The 18,276-nt window shown below is 46.4% G+C and overlaps 1 protein-coding gene across 10 annotated transcripts in view; it reads left to right on the forward strand.

Annotated features, from left to right (window-relative positions):
• COL26A1 (collagen type XXVI alpha 1 chain) overlaps positions 1-18,276 on the forward strand; it is a 172,285-nt gene that overhangs the window by 101,819 nt on the left and 52,190 nt on the right. For 7 of the 10 annotated variants that reach the window (XM_015295991.4, XM_046902565.1, XM_015295986.4 and 4 more), the window contains exon 4: positions 14,931-14,972. The exons of the other annotated variants lie outside the window; for them this stretch is intronic. In XM_015295991.4, coding sequence (XP_015151477.2) covers positions 14,931-14,972 — 42 coding nt within the window. The remainder of the gene's footprint in view (positions 1-14,930; positions 14,973-18,276) is intronic. 10 annotated transcript variants of the gene reach the window in all.

Genomic DNA, 18,276 nt, shown 5'->3' on the forward strand with positions numbered 1-18,276 from the left:
TCACCTCCCTGGGCAACTGGTTCCAATGCCCAACCACTCTTTCTGAGAAGAAATTCTTCGTAAGAAGAGGCAGAGATGACTTCCTGGACTTACACACCTGGCTGTCCGGTACCTAAGTTAGGGCAGGTGGGTCCTACACTAGTGATGTTGGCAGGGATTAGTTGTCTTTCTGTCTGTGGGAATTAGGGGTCAGTACATTGCCCTCGTGTCCCACCAGGTTGGTACACTCAGAGCAGTCAGGAGCAGATCATAGAATCATAGAATGGCTTGGCTTGGAAGGGACCTCAAGGATCATCAGGCTCCATCTCCCCTGTCACAGGCAGGGCCACCAACCTCTGTATTTAATACTAGAGCTGCTGGGTGTGTGCTCCTTGTCCAAGTTGTGGAACCCCTCACCTGCTGCCTTTTCTACCAAAAAGCAAAGGGGCAATTCCTGTTCTCCTTACCAAACGTTTGGGTGCCTTGTCTAACAAGCAGCCCTTTGGTCTTGGCTTTCATTTCCTCATTGTCCCCACTCTTGTCAAAGCAGTGCTGAATGCTGTTGTGTGTGGCACTGCTCTTTGTTGTAACAGATCCCCGTGGAGGTGTGCTTGCACTGTGCGGGCTGCAGGAGGAATAAAGCTTCACAAGGACCGTGCTATCAGAGTGTTGTTTGCTCCAGCAGGGGAGGTCCCACAGCCCAGCTCGGTGACACGTCCCGCACCTCGGCTGAGACCCAGCTCAGGGAGCAGCAAGCAAACATTCTTCCCCCATAAAACCTCTCAGCAGTGCAGTCTAAATTTAGGCACTTTAGCCATAACTAAGTGGGTGCCCCCTGTGTAAAGCAGCAACAGGAGTGTGAGGAAGCAGCAAAGCATTTGTCCGGCATGAGACTAAATATGTGCTATCAGCCATCTCTCTGGCCCTGCTTCCTCTGTTGTTTCTTTCTCTCTGGGGAGTTGGCAATTGGATTGATTTGTTGCCTGACTCACTGTCTTAGATTGAGATACTGGGAACTGCTGACAGTATTAATAAAATTAGCGTTGGGGAGGATGTCTGAATGTTTGCCTTTGACGTTTTTAAGGCAGAGAACTGACATTTAGTCTAAATTAAAAAGTTACTGAATTGCCTTTATTGTTTTAATTTCCCTGACCGAAGCCTTGATGGTTTTCTTCTGAAAGCTTAGTTGGGAATTAAGGATTTGGGGTTGCAAGATAAATACAATAGAAGCGTATGTAGCGGTATTGCTTTATGATAGCAAGGATTGCTTTCTTTTCTCTCTGGTGACATGGAGGTCAAACTGCAATAATAGTCTTAATGTCAGAATCTGAGGACAGGCAAAGATCTAGTTTTTATTTTTCAGGGATGGTTTGCATCATTACTTCTAAGTGCAGTTGCCTGGTCTTTAGGTTACGTGATTAACTTTTGCTCCCCGTGGGAAATGACTGAATTCAGGAGACATTTGTTTCATTTCATAACTGCTCTTTGTCTGTACCTCTTGCCCTCTGTTTTCATGTGTTATAGTTTATTGTCAGGTAAAAACAGCAGGGGTTGCTTGACTTTGGGGTTGCTGTGGTCTGTAGGAAGATGGTGTTCCAGCAGACATATTGTAAGCAATTTCCAGTAGCCCTTCACGTTCTCATTCAGATGTTTCCCCACCAAGTTTAGTTGCTCTGTATTGCTGCAGGCCTTTGACACTCCTGTTCCATAACCTAAGAAGCTGCTGCCACCAGCCAGTGGCCACATAAAGCATGAAAGCATTGGGAAGATTATTATTGGCGTTAACACTTGTTGACAAATTGCATCCTTTCACGGGAGAAGGAGAGAGGCTGCAGCTTAAGAACACCCAGCTTTGCTGCACTGCCCACGTTGTGCCTCTGTCCCCGCAGCTGTGGTCATGACTGGTGGGAATACAGGATTTTGGCATTGGAACTGGCCTTCATGCAGGTATTGCTATGAGATCGTGCATGCAGGCTGTGCACTCTTACTTCCAACAGCATTTACCTCTCAGTGAATCTTCCACGAGGGAATCGTTGGCTGAGCTCAAACAAAAGAAGGCTGTGCCACCCATGGCTGCTCGTGTTGTTGTGCTCCTGGTACCTCTGCTGAAGGGCTGTGCCAGAATCTGAAGAACTTTCCCTGCTCCCTTAATGGCAGTGCTGCTTGTTCTGTCCCGCAAAAGGTTGCTAATGCTCTTATTCATTTCATTCCTTTCTCTTCCTTTGACTGCAGAAAGTATAAATAATTGTAGTGCTGAATTTTTGGAAGGTTTTCTCCCCCTCCCCCATTTCCTGAAAGGCTTGCATACGGACCGAGACACTCATAAGCTTTTCCGAGATAAGAATTTAATTTATTTATGCTCCATTGTTCCAGGCATGGCTACAGACTGGGTTGGAAATTCACAGTTCCAACTTTAGCAGGTCACAGCGTGGAGAGGAGCAGCTGGATTTTCCTCCAGAGCAGCCGTCAGCTGTTGGAAATCTCTTGATACTCCCCTGGCTTCTCCATGTTCGGCGCTCACTTCTCCTTCCTGTAACAGGAATTACTCTACGTGCTGTAGGCTCTTTTGCTAACAAAGAGGAGTGAAGTAGGGAGGCCACACCATTGCTGTGACTCTTTTCACCTTCATGAGGACGAAGCGTGAGGGAAAGCCACTGACCAACTCCATTCTGATGTTCGCAAAGGAACTTCTGTGGCTCAAGCAAGCAAGCAATGAGGTTAAAGTCGAGAAATGCAAACTTGTATATTCTATTACATTGCTTTTCCTTCTGACGTCTTCTGCTTGTAAAGAGAGCCTTCTCTGTTGCACAGTGCAATGTTCCAGTCAGATAGCTGAGCTTTGAAGGCAGCAGGCCCGTTTCTTGCCTCACACTCACTACCCAGCAGTATAATTCTGTTGGCTTTGGTGAAGATACTCCTGATTTACACTGTTAGAATAGCCCAAGTGTTAAATCTATACAAGAACATACGTAGAATATGCAATATAGCCAGGTAGCTTTGCCATGAGAACAGCATTCCAGTGTTGTTTGACTTTCTTTAGAATACAATGGTAAAAATGTTGTATTGTGTTAAGTAGTACTTAACTGATGTATGGCATGAGAGAGAAATGCAGGCAACTTGTTCTCTTTGATCTGGATGTTTTACCAAGAACCAAATCAGAGGAGCAGAGCAGGCAACTGCTCTGCAGAAATTGGGCTGTTGGTTGCCTCTTTTCTGGGCTCGGTGGTGCTTGCTGCAACCTGTCCTTCAACAGCAGCTAAAAAAAAATTGAAAACAGATTTTCTTCTCCATCTTTCATGTTCTCTTAATCAAAACCCTCATTATAGTGTTTCTTGGTGCTACCTCTGTGCTGTAAGTTGTTAGACTTGAACGTCCCCGAAGTCTGTGGGCAGAGCCATCACACAGAGGTTGCAAAATGCTGGAGTTCCAATGGCTGTTTTTGCACACAGCCACAATCAGCATTATTATTTTCATATAACAAATGCTCTTTTAGGGAGGGGAAAAAGCGAAAAGAAGAAAGAAAAGGGAAAATATCTCCATACAGTTACTGCTTCTGGTTAGTAGAACTTGGGATTTATGATCTGTGAAAAACACGGGCAAGTAACTGGAAGTCAGGAGGGAAGAGTTACTAGGCATGACATCATTAACTCAGTTAATATAAAACTTTATATCCTCACAATGGGAGACTTGTCTGTTGAATCCATGGTTGAAGGGGATCCTGCTCTGGTGTGATTGTCATGGCTTCACCTTTGACACGTCAAAATATTCACTGCCCTTTTGCATGGTGACATCTTAGAGCTTCAGTTCTGTGGGATAAGCCTGTCTTATCTTCTTCCCTTAGCCATTCAGGTTAAGGTACAAGAGGGTCGACGTAAGTTTGTTGCTGGCCATATGGGCAGCAAGGAGCTTCAAGGAACTCAAGATGAGGTTCCCAGGCTCATTTGTTGCAACGTTAACTGTTCTCAGGCGCTTTGTGTCTTTCATATGTTTTGAACTCGGAGCTGTTCATTAAAAGGGAAGAAAGAAAAAGCAGTTTCCTCTAGTTAAGGCACTTAATCATATATCTAAGATCCACAGATGCGACCCCCGGAATGGCCGTCTGAATCTGAGCCTCTTTGCTCTCCCTGGGGAGTGTGGGGGGATCACCATTCACACATCTAGCTTCTGTGCTGATGAATGGGATTATTAGAGAAAATCCCCACGTGCGTCAGTGAATCCAAAGTCACGCGGTTCTTTTGCCTGTGCATTTAGACTCTGATTCACAAAGTAAACCAGCTGGGCTGGAGCAGGCAGAGCCAGGTTCTCTGGGGAAGAAGGACATTGTGTATTGCTAGCAAGGCGCTAGGGTGTGTTAATGTTATCACGTGAGGTGTGACTTCATGGTACAGCTTTCCTTCCGAAATGTTTCACGTTGTGCTCAGAACGCCCCACCTTTCGGCCAGTGCTGAACACACTTGTTAATTGAAAAATGATGAGGAGAATTGGTAATCCTCTCTCTAGAATGAAATATTCCATAGACATCTGGTGTTAGATGCGTGTATCTGAGGAGTGAGAAGTAGGAAAGCAATTGTCTGAGTCCCTGAGGAGCTGTAAGCCTGTCGGTAATGCTTCTTGTTGGGGAAATGTAGCAGGGAAGGTGTCTGTACTTGAGAAAAGTATGGGCAGAGCGTTGGCCTTGAGACAGAGGATTGCCCTGCCTGCCCTGAGGGCAAGCGAGAGCTGAGGATGTGTTATCTTATGCAGAGGCTGATGCAAACGAGCAGTCTGCCTTGTCCAAGTGTCAACAGGAGATGTCCTTTGACCACTAATGGAGCTCCGGAGATTAAAAATGTCATTTACCCTTCTGTAAGCAGAATAAGAAATCCACTGCGTTCCCATCCTACGAATGTGGGTTAATCTTCTGCTGCGCTGTGATTTGGGAGGAGCAGTAGGATTGAATCCAGGCACACCAGCTAAAGCTAACTCCGATTTCTGAGTTGGGGGCATTATTTATTTACTTGCTTGTCTTTCGAATTCCTTCACTACCGAAGGACACAACCGGCTTCTCATTCAAAATCCTGCTACTAATGGCAGCCTGATGTACGTGTGCTGTTTGCCAAAGGCTGAGAATCAGCGACGATGAAAGATGAAACTTGGCAAAAGGGATGCAGACAAATATTCCAAAGGTCGTTTAAATTTTAAAATTTGCTTCCTTGGAGATTGTGCTGTGGCAACGTTTGCCTTCTAGATGTTATCAGAGGAGTGCTGGAATTTCATCATAGCTGAAATGAAAGAAAGAGTTTTAGGATGTAGAGTCTGGATGTTGAAGATATGCTCCTGCTATCTCCTGTTCTGCTGTCCTCATCCACCTCACTAGTCTGGTGGGCATTTATTTGCTGCTCCATCCAGCTTAGCATTCCCCAGTGAACATGTTGCAATGCAAGACCAAAACAATTTGGTTACTGCCATTTTCTGATAAAACTTTTGACAGTCCTGACCTATTTGTCAGCTTGGATGGTGTTAAACTAAAGCAAAACAAACAACGAGACGCACAAACCCTACTATGCTCTTGCAGTAATTGACTTTGCAAGTTAACTACTGCTCCGTTATTTAGCAGTGATGTTTCAGTAGCACCAAGAGAGCACTCAGGCCGGCCCTGTCCAGGCACTGAGCATGCTCATGGTTACAGTAAGGGCTGCCAGATGGCATGCATGTGGCCCTGAACGTTCCCGTTTGTGCATGGGAATAGTGGAGGCCTTGAAGAAGTGCTGCGTTGATGGATTTGGCCAAATGAGTTTTACGCAAGGAACAGTTAATAACAGCAGAAACTGCTCTCTCCCTGCTTTATTTCTCCTCTCCAGAGCAGGGCTACCCCACGGTGTTTCCTGAGATCAAGTGAGCTCTCTTCCTTGAGATCTGCTTGTTTTCTACCCTGCTTCACTGGGTAAGCTCCTGGCATCTATGGGAGCTGCTATCCCAGAAGTGCGGAGGGATATGCTGCAGTGTGGATGGGTGATGTGATGAGAGCTGCTGTGCCTGTTCCAGACTTCACAGCTGGTGATTGCCCTGCTCAGCTTGGGCTGGGGGAGGACCTGCTCATTTGAACTCAGTGCAGGGTTTTGGAGGCCTTTCTTCACACACGGTCATGCATCGCCTGATCTCTTCCCCAGATTTTGTGCAATGGATTTCTCTCATTAGGAAACCAGTTTGCAAAGCCTCGAAATCTGCCATAGCTGAAAGGTAACAATGTCGGAAAACCAATAACTTCTTTTCAGTGTTCTGAGCACATTTTGATTCCATCCTAATTTTAATAATAGGATCGTTAAGGTTGGAAATGACCTCTAAGATCATCTAGTCCAACCATCAACCTGTTCCCACCATGCTGCCTATCTGTGTCCCTCATTGCCACACCTCCATGTTTCCTGAACACCTCCAGGGATGGGGACTCCATCACCCTGTAGCACGGTGCAATTGCAGAGCATAAAGCTTGTTGCTTTAGGTTATTAGGAGGGGTGGGTTGAGTAATCCAACTCCATCTACTCTTTGCAGATTTGTAGCCTATTGGGTGAGCAGGAAGGCTGCTCTGATCACGGATGGGGTGCCTACCTCTCTGAGCAGATGGCAGCACCCCCAGGTCTGGTCAGATAGGAGGGGGTGTCAGCACCCACTTCTTTACTTACCCCCCCCAAGAGCAATCAGAGGCCGTGGGGAACAAACAGCCTTTCATGGAGATGAGACACAGATTGAAAAACCCACTGCAGTAGATTATGAGCTGGTTTCTGTTTTGACTTCTTCAATTTATATTGCTGAAGACAAATTTTATTAGTGAAATCTTGGGCAACTCAGCAATGGATTTTTAGGCTCTGACTGGGTGCCTGGAGCTGCATTTCTTTGAGCTGTCTTTTAGAGGAACTGCAGCTGTATAAATGGATGAAGACTGTGGAAAGAAACTATAAATACAGCTTTATTAAGGTGGGTTTTTAAATCAAAGTAACTTTTTGAAATATTTTAATGAAGCTTAAAAACTGTTTTCCAGTTCTTTCCAACAGCTATGTTACTTTTCAGCGATGGGGGGCATGTTATTGAGGGAGCTGCAGCCATTGCATATGTGGTAATGCCTTTTCCATGAGACTTTTTAACCTTGGCTGGACAGACAGTTTAAGACCAGGCATTAGTTAGTAGGCCTCTTCTGCTGCTGTGTTTCATGGTGCGGTGTGCAAGTGGTATCACAGAATGGTTGGGTTAGAAGGGACCTCACAGCCCAGCCAGCCCCAACCCCCTGCCATGGGCCAGCTGCCCCTCATCAGCTCAGGCTGCCCAGGATCCCATCCATGGCCTGGGGCACTGGCAGGGATGGAGCACCTGGGCAGTAGTGCCAGAGCTTCACTGCTGTAAATAGGTATTGCCAGGCTAGGCAGACACTGCTGGGATGGTTCTGTGTGCTTGGGGTTAGGAATGAAGAACCGTGGAGATTTGGAGCTATTTCCTGATGCCCTGTGACCTGTGGATTGTGCCATACCAGGAACGTGGCAAGCTCACTCAGTGTGTGTTTTCTTGCTCAGAGTTAATTGGAAACAACAATTTAACACGTAAAAATGTGCTAGCATAGCATGGTGATGGTTAGCGCGTTACGTTCGCCTCGTGTTCTTGTCACAGATGGTTGGGGCTCTCTTTGCTTAAGTGCATGTGGCAGGTATCTGAAGTCCATGAGCCAGATGGTACTTAGAGCTTCTCTCCTGGGAGTTAAACATGGGTTTAGAAAGTGCTGCTGAAACTCTTGTTTTCTCAGCAGCTGGGAGCTGATAAAACTGTAGAAGCCTTGTCCCTTCCAGCTGAAACACAGTCCCATTGCCCCACATCTCAATGACTCCAGTGTTGGCCTCATTGGAAAGTAGGGGCTGAGATGGACACAGGGCAGCAAGGGATAGTTGGGGTGGTACAAGTGGTGGTTCAGCAGTGGCTTCAACCACCGGCAGCTCTGTCCTGTGCTGCTGGCATAGGGGTACATCTTTGAGGAGAACACTGGACATAGTTTGTCACTGAATCCAAACTCCGTATTGTGAGGGAGATCATTGAGAAAGCTTCTTGGTAGTGGTCCGAGGGTAAAAATAGCTGTGATGGAAGTGGTTTTCCCCATAGTGCAGACACATGGGCACATGCATGCGTGCATGCATCTATATAAATGGATATGCAGATGAAAAGATGCTGGATACATCATCCAGAGGTGGTCTGAGCTGGGATTTCCATCAGTAGAGCCTGGGCCAAGGAGACTGTGAGGCAACCTCTGTGTTCTGTTTCAGGAGGCAGACGTGTTCCAGATAACACTGTGCCATCATGGTAAAAAGGCCTTTGTTGTTGGCGTAGAGGTAACCACCCCTTTCTTGAGTGTCACATTTTACCCACTTGCAGTTTCCTGCTTGTGTGTTTTGGCTTTTGACCAGGGCCTCAGGCTACGTGTGCTCATATGGTTTTGATAAAACATTGAACTTAGACAATACATCTTCTCGGACGTTTCTTCCTGTTAGATTCAAGTGTGATACAAAGCAACCAGTGCTTGATCAGTAGCAGACACTGTTTTTATCAAGCGTTGTTGGATGTTCATTAGCGATGAAAGGGTTGTAGAGAAAACTTGCTACAGCACAGGTAGGTGCTCCCTCTTCTGAGCCCTTCAGCCTCATCAGCAAAGCCCTGGGCTGTGAGGTTATGGGGCACTTTGGGAGTCCATGTTCACATAGTGGGCTGTAGGAGCTCAGCTATTTGGCTAGCATTTATCTTGCTGCTTTTACAGTCTTGTTAGTCTGCTGAGAGAGATAAACTGCTGGTGAGATATTGAGCGGTGGCAGATGAATGGGAGCAGCAACCTCATTAAAAACCATCTCCTAGTTCCGACGTTTGAGATACCATCTAATGAACACAAGAATTTGCATTGCAGTGATGTATTGGGTAAGAAGCTGAGTAAAAGAGTGCTTTCCACAATCTGCCCAAGGAGCATATGTGACCACCATAGTGAGTCTTTCAGCCTCTATCATACAGCTAATATCCTCCATGTATGCAAGGCAAGGATGCATTTAGTAGGCGGGGATATGAAACAGAAAGATGCTCAGATGTGGGATACAACTGGTTTTAGGTCTTTGCTCACCTTAGCTCTAATCCTCACAAAGCTATCTGACCTGCTCTTTTCAGGTGTCACACTTACAAAAACACGTAGTAATGTGTTCGCATCGTTACACCTTTCCCAGAGGAGCACACAAGGCACAGGAGCATGCAGGATCGAGATGGAAGCTGTCCAACCTTGCTATTCCCTGTGCTCTGGGGAAGCCCTCTCACACAGGCAGATAAAAGACTCTCAGCCTTACAAGCTGCCATTACAGGGGCTTGCAGCCTGACCTCCCTTTCTCAGCATCTGACAGACGTGTTTATCCAGCACAAGAGAGGCTAAGAGACGCTGCGTGCACCCCTTTGTTCTCTGCTTTTTTATCTCCTTATGTCTCCTCTCCCTTCCTCCACCCGGTGGAACGAGATGAAAGTTGCGTGCATCCTTCTGCAAGCTTCCTGATAGATGCCATTAAAATACCTCATTCTCGTAGCACATGGGGGAGTTGAGCCATTGAACCTCTTCAGCTGGAGGGTTACAATCCCACAGCTTTTGGGGTTTGCTTTTTTTTCCTCTTCTGGTTGTGGATGACAGGGATTCAAAACTGAGATGGAACTTGAGCTTTTAAGGGGAAGGATGGTAGAACTTAGCGTGGTATTGGTTTCTCAGCAGATCTTTGCACAATATGGAATTGAGTCTTGTGATGTTAAATGCAGTACTTCCAGTAACTAAACGTGGTAGGATCCCATTTAATTTGTATGACTTGCACCCCTCTAGAATCCTCCAGGCTATTTGAACAGATGAGAAGCCAAAACCCAGAACTTTTTCCCCTAATTTCCCAGCTGTGCAAATGCAGCTTGAATATTAAAAAGACTGAGCCTTTTTATGCATTTTCTGTCTCCTATATACTGACCAATTTGCTCGAGTTATCAAAGATCTGCTTCTCAGAGCACTGTAAGTAACAACAGTGCTTTTCTCCATCATATCTTAATCCTCAAAGGCAAGAGATTCTCTCAGACTAGCAGTTGAGTGCCGTTTTCTCAGTGTCACTGAAACACGATATACCCATATTGGATCTATTTCCAGGCCTCGAGTTTAGAAGGGAGCTGACAGTGTTGTTAATGACATGTAGGATGAGCAGGGAATCCTGCTAATATCCCCCTCTCTGATTGTTCAGCAGTGGTCCAGTATTACATATGGAGGTTGGCAGCCCTGCCTGTGGCGGGGCGTTGGAGCTTGGTGATCCTTGAAGTCTCTTCCAACCCAAGCCATTCTGTGATTCTGAGGTTCCAGTGATCATGAGATTTTACTCCTTAGTTTTACATCCCATACGTAAGAAATGCACAGCAGAGGCTCCATCCTTTTTTTTTTTTTTTTTTTTTTTTTGAAACGACACTCATCTGAGCCATCTCTGCTTTAAAAAATGAAGTTGCTGTTACAGAAACCATACAAAACCGTTGTCAAGACTGCCATGAAATACTGTAGCATCCTAATAATAACTTCTAGCTGAAAAATCTTGGCATCCTGCAGTTTAGGAAAGGGTTTTAAAATTCACCTTCAGTTTTTGGGCAACAGGCAAAACATGTGGCTCTGTTTAGGAGCTATTTTCGTTAAAGCTTGACAATGCAGGATGATAAAATACAGCTGCATTGTTTAAACTTTCAATTTAATTTCTGGTTTCTGTCCAAGTTGTTTCATCAATATGGCGCCATTCATTTCAAAACAAAGCTCTTGGAAGACTCTCCATTACCCCACCATTGATCAAGAGGGTGTTAAAATATAGTCCCTAATTATGTTCCTGGCCTGTTTGGAATTCCTAAATTGGATTTTTATAACTGTCAAATTTGCAATCAGGGTAACTTTCCATGACAATTAGTCAGAATTATTAGGGTTCCTGTTGCCAGCAAGTTATGACTAATGATGGTGTTTAACTTTTCAAGGCTCTGTAAGTATCAAAGGCAACATATATCTTGAAGAGCAGCCATTTGACTACAACATTGTCTGTACTTAACTGCACCCAAATATCTACTACTGTTACAGTCATTTTTATCCTTTCTCCAAGGTTGAGTTGTTGCCACAACCTCTACTGCAGGCTCTGCAGATATAATTAACCGCTCAGTTCTGCCTCATTGCAAAATGGGACTTATGAAATCATGACATGAGAAAGTTCATCCCTGAGTATTTCACTGAAGCCCAGCTTGGTAAGGGCCAGTACTCCAGAGGCTATTAATGAAGTTGCTGGTGGTCAGTTACTGCTTTGATTCTTTAAAACAAGCCAAATATAACTATGTATGCAACCCATCTGGATGAATGCTATCTCTTCTCAGTCTGACCCGTACCTTACTTGCAGATAAAGTCATTACAAACAAACCCAAAGGTGTTGAAGCTAGCTAAGATGTCTACCCTATCTCTTCTTCTGGGTAGACCAGACTTTTGGAGAAGCATGGTGCTTTAGCCTGAATGCTGATGTGTGAGTATATGTGCTCACAGAAGAGTAGACACTTAAAAGCTTTCTTTGCCTAATATGCAATCCCCATCCTTGGACGTGCTCAAGGCCAGGTTGGATGCAGCCCTTAGCAGCCTGGTCTAGTGGTTGGCAACCCTGCCCGCATCAAGGGGGTTGGAACTAGGTGGGCTTTAAGGTCCCTTCCTTCACAAACGGTTCTGTGATCTGTTTCAGAGGCATCCATCCAAGAGGCAGATGATGTGTTGGCCTGTTGATGACAACAGATTCTTGTCATCAGCTTAAACCTTTAGATCAAGTACTAACTGCATTCATCTTTGCATTGGTTTCAGTAGCAGTGTTTGCTTAGAGTTTACCCACTCCACCATACCTGCAGTTTCTCCCAGTTAAGCTTAAGAAGTAATGGTACCTGGGGCCAACCTATCGCCCCTTTTTCTAACCAGGAAGCCAGATTCTGCCTTTTCCTTAACCAATACCTAAGAACGTCTCTGTGTCCACTGCCATGCATTGACCTGAACAACGTGACCACTTCTGACAAGCAGGTCTGCAATACAGCTTCATAGGGTCCAAGTTGTTAAAACTCCTAACCCTGCAGAAAGATTGCCCTGGAAGGAAAAAGGGCCGTAATCAATTCAGTTTAATTAAATCAACCTAAACTAATTATCAGCTAATAAAATAGTGTTGGTCAGCTCATAAAACAGAAACGAAGATTAAAAGAGTAGTTGCCATGAACAGGTGGTAATTCTGTTTCCAAGTTAGACTACATTACTCTCTGGCACAGGATCATCTGAGAATACCTCATATTCGAGTTTTTTTCTAAAAATGTTTATGAAACTTATAAAATATAGGGCTCGTTTCATAACCAATTTTCTATCTCACCTGCCAAGAGCGGTGGGGTTGAGCCAGCACAAGGCGGATGCAGAGTTTTAGGCAGCGGTCCAGAAATGGATTCCCTGCGCAGGGCTGTGGGATACGTATCTACCTTGGCCTTGCCTTTCTTATTGCAGCTCTTGTGATTTGGTTTTCTTGTTGCTGTTGCAGAAAAGACCTCGTAAACGTTTCTCGATGTCATTGATAGCCTGGCACTGTTGTGCAAAGGGAGGAACTTCCAATGCTGCTCTGGGGATGTGGTTTAATCCTAGGTGGATCTTGAGTTAGTAATGGGATCCCTCCAGCGTTGGCCTTTGGTATTCTGTTGACTCTGCAGTTCTTACAGAAGGCATAAAGCATTAATCTAATTGTAACTGGTAAGGACTAAACTGGGATCGTAATCTGCTCCTCGGAGTAGAGCGTGGTTTGTAGTTGTTGTTAATGGTAGGATAATGAGAGAAGAATTTATTGCGCAGTCGTTATCGAGTTACTGAGCTAACAGGGCAGAACTCTGTGGTTCTGAGAATTTTGTCGTGGCTTGCAGTTAGCTTGAATGCTCTGCGCTGATGCAAGGCTTTCTGCATCACAGCGATTTGCTGCACTAGCTGGGAGTTCGCTCTCATACCTATTTCTGCAACCACCGATTCCCAGAAATGCAGTTTGTTGCTCGTATAGAATGATAGAATTGTTTGAGTTGGGAGGGACCCCCAAAGGCCATCTGGTCCCACTCCCCCGCTATGAACACCCACAGCTCCATCAGGTGCTCAGAGTCCTGTCCAGCCTGACCCTGGCTGTCTGTAGGGATGGGGCACCCACCACAGGCACTGTAAGGCTAGATTACTCTTCAGGACCAGTCCTCTTCTTTGAAGAAGTGCAGCCACGAAACAGTGAGCCGCACTCATTCAGGGCTGTGGCTGCAGTGGCAATCTCATTGAAAATGGGATGCTCCAGGAAATCTCCCACCTAAGACTTTCAGCTTGTCAGTGGGCAAGACGAATGCTGTGTGGCCTTGTAGCCTCCACAGCTTGTCTGGGGGTTCGACCTGGTTTGAATCCACCTGGGTTCCTCATCTGAAGTATGATAAACGTGACTTGAACCCACATCTTGGCTTAAGCTAAGTGAGTGTTCCTTGCACTGAGAATCCCTTGAGGGGCTGGGGGCTGGTTCCCCTGAGACAGAATTTCTTTAAGAAAAAAGAAACGAGATAAGGTGAGTCTTCATTTGGGGCAGAAGTTCATGTCTCCTATGCGTGCTCCGGTGTTACGGAAACGTTCACAGTCTGTATCAGCTTCTGTCAGAGGACAAATTCAGGAGGAATGTAACACTGGTGTAAAACATTGATCCTCCAAGGGGGTCTGTGTGGGTTTTAGTGGAGTGGCTGAGGGTGTTAAGGGACTCAAGGCTTTGTCCAGATGTATGTTGGTGGAATTGCAAGGAGCCTGCTGCTTGGCTCTATAGGCACATGTGCAACCAAAGCCACACTCAAAGCAATTATCTGATCTTGTTTGTTTGTTTTTAATATGATGTTTCTAGATGCTGGTACAGCAAACATGCTCTTGTAAAATCTTGTAACAAGTGTTTGTAGTTAGCATCTTCAAGGCGACTTTATGTGTGCAGATGAGGACTAATATAGGACACGGCAGTGTCACCATTATCTGCCAGTGCTGTGGGAAATGCCTGGTACTAAGACAGCTTCCTTAGCTTGTTTAACAGTTTTCTTTTTCCTTTTTTACCCTTCTCTTCAAAAACACTTAGACAGTGATATGCTCATCTGTTGTGCTTTCTAGATGAAAGTGCTTTGTGGTCCTCAGCCTTAAATAATCAAGTCTACACAGACCTCAGGGTGGTTTACAAAGGCAGTCATCACCACACACAGAGAAATCTCTAGAGGTGAGATAACTTTATGGGCTGGCCCTGCAGAGCTGGGGGCAAACCATCCCCTCTGGAGTGTGCACTGCCTTTGTGAACACCAGAAGATGCTGCTGTGCACACACTGCCCAATGCCCCTTCCCCTCCCTGTGTGATTCATTCTCTTGCTGACACAAAGTTGGGTTTTAGTACAGGCTGCAGTGGCTGGGAAGGTGCTGTGCTCTCCTCCCCATGGCTCAGCTCTCCCTCCTTGATGCTGGGGCAGTTTTTCCCCATAGCATGCAATTGAGGCAGGGGCTGCCCTTCTGAAAGCAAAAAACAAATCCCAGGCTCCTCGTACGCTCAGCCAGGATGGGTTGCTGCAGCCTGTTTCATTCAGCAGGTATTCTTGTGCTCGTATTCTTCTGGAAGCATCATTTCCAGTAGAGCACGGGGCTCTTTTACAGGCTCGTTTAGGCACCTTGAGAGCATGAGCGTGCACGTCTGTGCCTTGCTGTGGGTGGGAAAGGTTTAAGTGTTGGCAAGAGCCAAACAAGCAGGGAGGGTGAAGGCACTTCCATTCCCCACCAAGTTTCACTCCCCAAGCTGAGTACACTTTTTCTCTGCTGAACTGATGCTGTGCAGGGTGAGGGTTTCACCCATCCCCAGTGGTAATTGCCTCTTCTGTCCCTGCAGGTTCCCTGGGCCGCCAGCACGGTCGCTCTTCCAGCCGGGACCGTAAGTGGGCAACTTAAACATCAGGGAAAAGCAGAACCCAGAGCAGAGCGGGGGCTGGAGGAGCCAGGGGTACCCACTGCTTGTAGGGGAGGTGCTGGGGAGGGGGCTGCAAGTCTCTGCCTGTTCTGTGCTTTCCTCCCTGCAACTAAAGCTTCCCACCGTGCTTTCGCTGACCAGACTGTGCTCCTCATCCATCTGAGCAGTGAGGAGTGCCATAAAGCAGGGGTCAGCTTGTTGAGGTGATGCGGCAGAGCTCTCAGAAGGGAGGTGGCTGTGACCCTGTTTGCAATGCAGGCTTCCATAAGGAGCCGACCGTGGTGTCTCCTCACATCTGAGTGCTTCTGTGACGTTGGTGCTGCTGTCTCTGATCTGCCTCCCCTGGGGAAGCTGAGGTGGTTTTAAAGGTCGAAAGTGGACTGGCAACAAAGCATTGCCTGTTACTGCAGGAACTGCGTGCCTCCGAGCTGACACAGTGAGCAGCTGGGAAGCTGGTACATGTGCAGAAATCCAAGCAGGGTTTTAAACTAGACTGTCAATCTCCATTGATGGTTAATGGAAAAGCAGCAGGGATTCACGCAGCAGTCTTTGTACCTGATGGCCATGTGCAGGTCTTGTGGTAAATGAAAGTCGTGACAGTGCCAAAGCTGCACATGTGCTGAGCAGACAAATTGCTCCAACAAGGCTGGTTTTGTGAGAGCAGCCATATGGTGAGGAGATGGAGAGCTCATGTTGATCTGCCTCTTTGGGGTCCTTACTGAACACAGACTCGGCAAAGAAATAAGTGGTCCCTTAGTCCATAAGCTCCAGCAAAGCCTTAAATCAGGACGAGCTTCTGTCTTTCTGCTCCTTTTGGAGATGTGCTTCGTGCTTGAACTGTAGCTCCTCTCTTCATGTGCTCTGTGGATGTTACTGAATGTGCTCTGAGGCCCCATTGACTATGGGTGCTCAGCACAGTTCATCCTGGGGCAGCCAAGTGGGACAGGGCGGGCAGCATGGGGAGGCTGCACCTTCAGACCCACGTCCCCTGGCTGGGACCCTGAGGCTGGAAGTGCCCAACAGCCTTTCCATGCTCCAGGTCCTTCCTTGAAGTTGTACCAGGAAAAACCATATCTCTGAACAGAGCAGTCAGCCCCAGCCCTTGTGGGAGAGGAGTCCTCGATGTTGTCTTTCATAGACTCTTCCATAGCTGAGGATGCTGTTGTTTATTTCTCTCTGTTGCTTGGGTTCATCCTGGCCCACAAATGCACATCTTGTCATGCTGACCCTTGCGTAGGTGCTCCCAGATGGAGGAACTAAATGACTGCCCAAAGACACGTGGGGAAAGTATTGGGGCAGGAGGGATTACATCTGAATCTTCAGAATTCTTAATCATTGGTCTATCTACAGGGTAATCTCATTTCCAGGTTGCCTTTTGTAAGTGATGTTACTGTCAAGTCCCTTCTTCCCTACCTGCTGTGATCCCTTCTTGGCTTTTATCATCGCAGGCAGTGTGCTGCAATCATTTATCCAATAGCATTTTTTGCCTTATATCATAAGAAGCTCTGCAGAAGAGTTTACTAAATAAGCTCAGAGTTGACTGTCCACCATTCTGCTTACCACTGCCCTGAGACTTTTCAGCCTTCAGAGCTGTATTGCCCCTAATGTGCCTGGGACTTGCTTACTGAGGGCTGAGGAGGGGAGGTAACTATTCTACAATGAAATGGGCAGGGGATATTCCACTCCTTCGCCGTGCAACATGGGTTTAACATTGGCACGAAGTGGCATGAAGATTCCTTCTCCTTTTTAGAAGGAAACATACCAGGTAAGTAGAGAGCAGGTATGCTGAGGATAGGAACCCTGTAAGATCAGCTCCTTCCACGTTCAACTTTTAGTAACTTTGATATAAGCAGCACCAAGAGGGAATAATGGAAGGCTGCAAATGAGGTCTGTTGTAGAGATCTGGCAGCAGATGCTTTGCTATTTTCAAACTAAAGAAATGGAGATTTCTTTAATGTAAGTGTCTGGATTTTTTCATGGGCTTTTTCTACCTCTCGGTGATCCCAATCCCATCCCCCTGGGAGTGTCACTCCAGGCATCTTGCCCACTGCCTTGGGTCAGGCAGGAGGATGATGTGGTGCTGTGCTTACATACTGGAGGTGCTTCAGAAGTGTGAGCTGCTGCTGTATTTCTAAGGTACAGAACAGGCTGTCTGTTTTCTCTAACAATGTGATGTTCCTCGTAGGCTCATAAGCTCTACAGCACAGAGAGCTCTGCAGATGCTTCTGGCCACACTCGGTAATGTAAACCCTACCCAAGGTGGGTGTCTCTGCCTGGTGTTTCCTATTGGCTGTTTCCAAGCGTTCAGTCCATCAGAAACTTTACTTTCAGGGACTGAAGTGGAATGTAAAGTATCTGAATATAGTCCTCTGTGTCAAATCAAATGATTTGTTAAAGCGAGGCCAGATTTGCAGGGAGAATCAATCTTTTTTATTAGATCAACTGATGTGGAAAAAGCAGACGAACGTTCAGGCGTATTAACCCTTCTTCTGGTCTGCAGTTGTGCTACAGGAACGGAGGGAGCAGGCTGCCAGAGGAGGCTGTGCTTCAGGACGTGCACTCAGACAGCCCTGGTCTGAGCACGGACCTGGGTGGCATTTTGGGGCATGCCTGTGTGCTTTTTTGGCAGATATCAGACTCGTGTCCCCGTGCTTTTGGACACTAAATGTTACCACACAACAAATAACAGGCTCTGCTCTGCAGCTGATTCATTGTACAAGTCTGGGGCTAATTACTGAATCCCTCCGTGCCTCCATTTCCATCTGTAAAATGTCACAGATGCCCACCATTCATAAATCGCTTTCAGATTTCCAGATGAGGTGCTGTGTAAGTGTAGAACAGCGTTAGTTTATACATATTGTGCTGGAGTATAATATAAAACACATGCAACAGAAGAGCCTCACAGATGTGTCTCTTTGCACTGCAAAAGGCAAGGGCTGATGTTTTAGCACATCACTAATTGGGCTAAAATAGGAGATCGCTCTTATTCTGATGCAATTGTCACCATTAACATCCTCGTTTACCAGCAGCTTTTGGAGACGTCCCAGTTGTTTCCCATTGAGGAGAGCTGTAGCGTTTTTAGTGTCAAAGCACAGCAGTTTATAGCCAACGTTCCCATCTCTGTAGCACGTCCCACACTGGCTGTCCTCACACTTCTGGAAGGGACTGTGTGCCATGGTTTGTTTGCAATGTGCATCTTGCCTGTCCTGTTGCTGCTGCCTGAGACCTCCAGGACAGCTTCCTCATCTCCGAGCAGAGGCATTTGACC

This window comes from Gallus gallus, chromosome 19 (assembly GCF_016699485.2).
Source record: "Gallus gallus isolate bGalGal1 chromosome 19, bGalGal1.mat.broiler.GRCg7b, whole genome shotgun sequence".
Taxonomy (NCBI): domain Eukaryota; kingdom Metazoa; phylum Chordata; class Aves; order Galliformes; family Phasianidae; genus Gallus; species Gallus gallus.